The sequence below is a fragment of the Macaca fascicularis genome, chromosome 16 (assembly GCF_037993035.2).
Source record: "Macaca fascicularis isolate 582-1 chromosome 16, T2T-MFA8v1.1".
Lineage (NCBI taxonomy): Eukaryota > Metazoa > Chordata > Mammalia > Primates > Cercopithecidae > Macaca > Macaca fascicularis.
The window spans coordinates 77,944,579-77,947,407 of record NC_088390.1 but is presented as its reverse complement, the minus strand read 5'-3'; the positions used below and the strand labels follow the sequence as shown (position 1 = coordinate 77,947,407).

At 45.1% G+C, this 2,829-nt stretch overlaps 1 protein-coding gene across 1 annotated transcript; it reads right to left on the bottom strand.

Annotated features, from left to right (window-relative positions):
- Positions 1-205: 205 nt before the first annotated feature.
- On the bottom strand, positions 206-658 carry LOC102135372 (myosin light polypeptide 6-like). Its single transcript, XM_005584812.2, has one exon. The coding sequence runs from the start codon at positions 656-658 to the stop codon at positions 206-208; it is 453 nt and encodes a 150-aa protein (XP_005584869.1).
- Between the last annotated feature and the right edge of the window lie 2,171 nt (positions 659-2,829).

Sequence of the window (2,829 nt, the reverse complement as noted above, 5' to 3'; positions counted from 1 at the left end):
AGAGAGCAAGTTTATTTGGTGAATGCTGATGGTAAACTATCATCCAAGAAAGACAACATGGGAAAGGCACTGTGATAAGAAAACCTAGGGAGCCTTCAGGGTAGATAGAAACTCTCACCAGGGGGAGACATGGGCTATGGGAGACTGGGAAGGTCCTCAGCCATTCAGCACCATAAGGATGAGCTGCCCCATGGGCCTGTCACCCCTACAGGATGTGCCTCACAAATGCTTCATAGTTGATACAACCATTGCTGCCCTCATTCCCTGCCACCAGCACCTCTACCTCTTCCTCTGTTATCTTCTCACCCAGTGTGACAAGAACAAGCCAGAATTCAACACCCATGACGGTGCCATTTCCTTCCTTGTCAAACACCTGAAGTCCTTCTACATAATCTTCATAGGTGCCCTGGTCCTTGTTCTTGGCCACCGTCTGCAGTATGGGCAGAAGGTGCTCAAATTCTAGCACCTTCACGTTCATCTCATTACTCTTGGGGTTCCCCAGAACCTTGAGCACCTCAGTGTTGGTGGGGTTCTGACCCAGTGCCCTCATCACATCCCCATATTGGTTGCACAGGATCTTGCCATCACCTATTCGGTCAAACAGCTGGAAGGCCTCTTTGAACTCTGCAGTCTGATCCTCGGTGAAGTCACACATCATGACTGCTCAGCTCTGTGGGACTTTTCCCTGCAGTAATGGCCAGGAGTGGCTTTTTATAAAGGATTTAAACTGACGTCTGCTTTTCTACCCTGCCCCAGGCTTTCTTGGTTAATAGCAAAGGGTGACTTGAGATGTAAGAAGTGAGCTCTGGCTACCTCTGAAGACTCCTAGCCCATAGTTAACTAAATCTCACTTATTTGGGAATAAAGACTATTCAAAAGTTTGAAGAATCCTCTCTTTCCTCTCCACCCCTCCCTGGGGAATGAACCCTGAACCACACTCCTACTCTTACACTCAAATCCCCTTATTAATCCATTTAAATATTTCTTCATGAGACCTTATTCATTTTCAATGACTTTGATGTTGCTGTAACAATGGATTCAGAAATTGTTTTGGTTAAGGAAATTCGACTCTCTGGAAAGCCCCATTCCTTCGTTCCCCTTTGAAACATGCCTATAATGATTGTGACAATGTACTATGGCAATTAAAAAAGATATATAATTCCCTGTCAAACTTTTTTAAGCTCCTCCTATTCTTAACCATGTCTTGGGGATATTGCTTTCATGTTTTGTCCCCACAGTAGGCATCTGTCCAATGAAGAACACCATAAAAGTAGTATTTTTAAATGATATTTTTATTTATTATTAAAACATGTTTAAGAAGACAAAAAAACTCTCTTATACATTTATCACTTCATATTATAACTACTTTTCTTTTTAAATTCCTGTCCATTCTTTTGAATATCTGTGACAGTTGCAAGGATTTAAGAATGGATAACTGAACTTAGCAGACATATGACAACTTCTTTTGTCATCTGTATTAGCCTGTTTTCATGGTGCTGATAAAGATATACCCAAGACTGGGAAATATACAAAAGAAAGAGGTTTAATTGGACTCACAGTTCCATGTGGCTGGGGAAGCCTCACAATCATGGTGGAAGGTAAGGAGGAGCTTATCCTGTCTTACATGGATGGCAGCAGGCAAAGAAAGAATGAGAGAGATGCGCAAGTGGAAACCCCTGATAAAGCCATCACATCTCATGAGACTTATTCACTACCATGAGAACGGTATGGGGGAAACAGTCCCCATGATTCAAACTATCTCTCATCAGGTCCCTCCTACAACATGTGGGAATTATGAGAGTACAATTCAAGATGAGATTCGGGTGGAGACACAGCCAGATCATGTTGTTCCACCCCTGACCCCACCCAAATCTTATGTCCTCACATTTCAAAACCAATTTTGCCTTCCCAACAGTCCCCCAAAGTCTTAACTCATTTCAGCATTAACCCAAAAGTCCACAGTCCAAAGTCTCATCTGAGCCAAGGCAAATTCCTTCCACCTATGAGCCTGTAAAATCAAAAGCAAGCTAGTTACTTCATAGATACAATGGGGGTACAGTTATTGAGTAAATATAGCCGTTCCAAATGGGAGAAATTGACCAAAACAAAGGGGTTACCGGGCCCATGCAAGTACAAAATCCAGCGGGGAAGTCAAATTTTAAAGCTCCAAAATGATCTTCTTTGACTCCAGGTCTCAAATCCAGGTCGTGCTGATGGAAGAGGTGGGTTTCCATGGTCTTGGGCAGCTCCGTTCTTGTGGCTTTGCAGGGTACAGCCTCCCTTTCAGCTGCTTTCACAGGCTGGCATTGAGTGTCTGTGGCTTTTCCAGTCAAACAGTGCAAGCTGCTAGTGGATCTACCATTTGGGGGTCTGGAGGACTGCGACCTTCTTCTCAGCTCCACTAGGCAGTGCCCCAGTAGAGACTCTGTGTGGGGACTCAAACCTAAATTTCCCTTCTCCACTGCCCTAGCAGAGGTTCTGCATGAGACCCTGCCCCTGCAGCAAACTTCTGCCTGGGCATCCAGACGTTTCCATATATCTTCTGAAATCTAGGAAAAAGTTCCCAAACCCCAATTCTTGACTTCTGTACACTCACAGGCTCAACACCATGTGGAAGCTGCCAAGGTTTGGAGCTTGCACCCTCTGAAGCTACAGTCTGAGCTATACATTGGCCTTTTCCAGCCACAGCTGGAGCAGCTTGGATGTGGGGCACCAAGTCTCTAGGCTACACGTAGCATGGGAACCCTGGGCCCACCCATGAAACCGTTTACTCCTAGGCCTCCGGGCCTGTGATGGGAGCTGTGAAGCCCTGTGACATGCCCTGGAGAC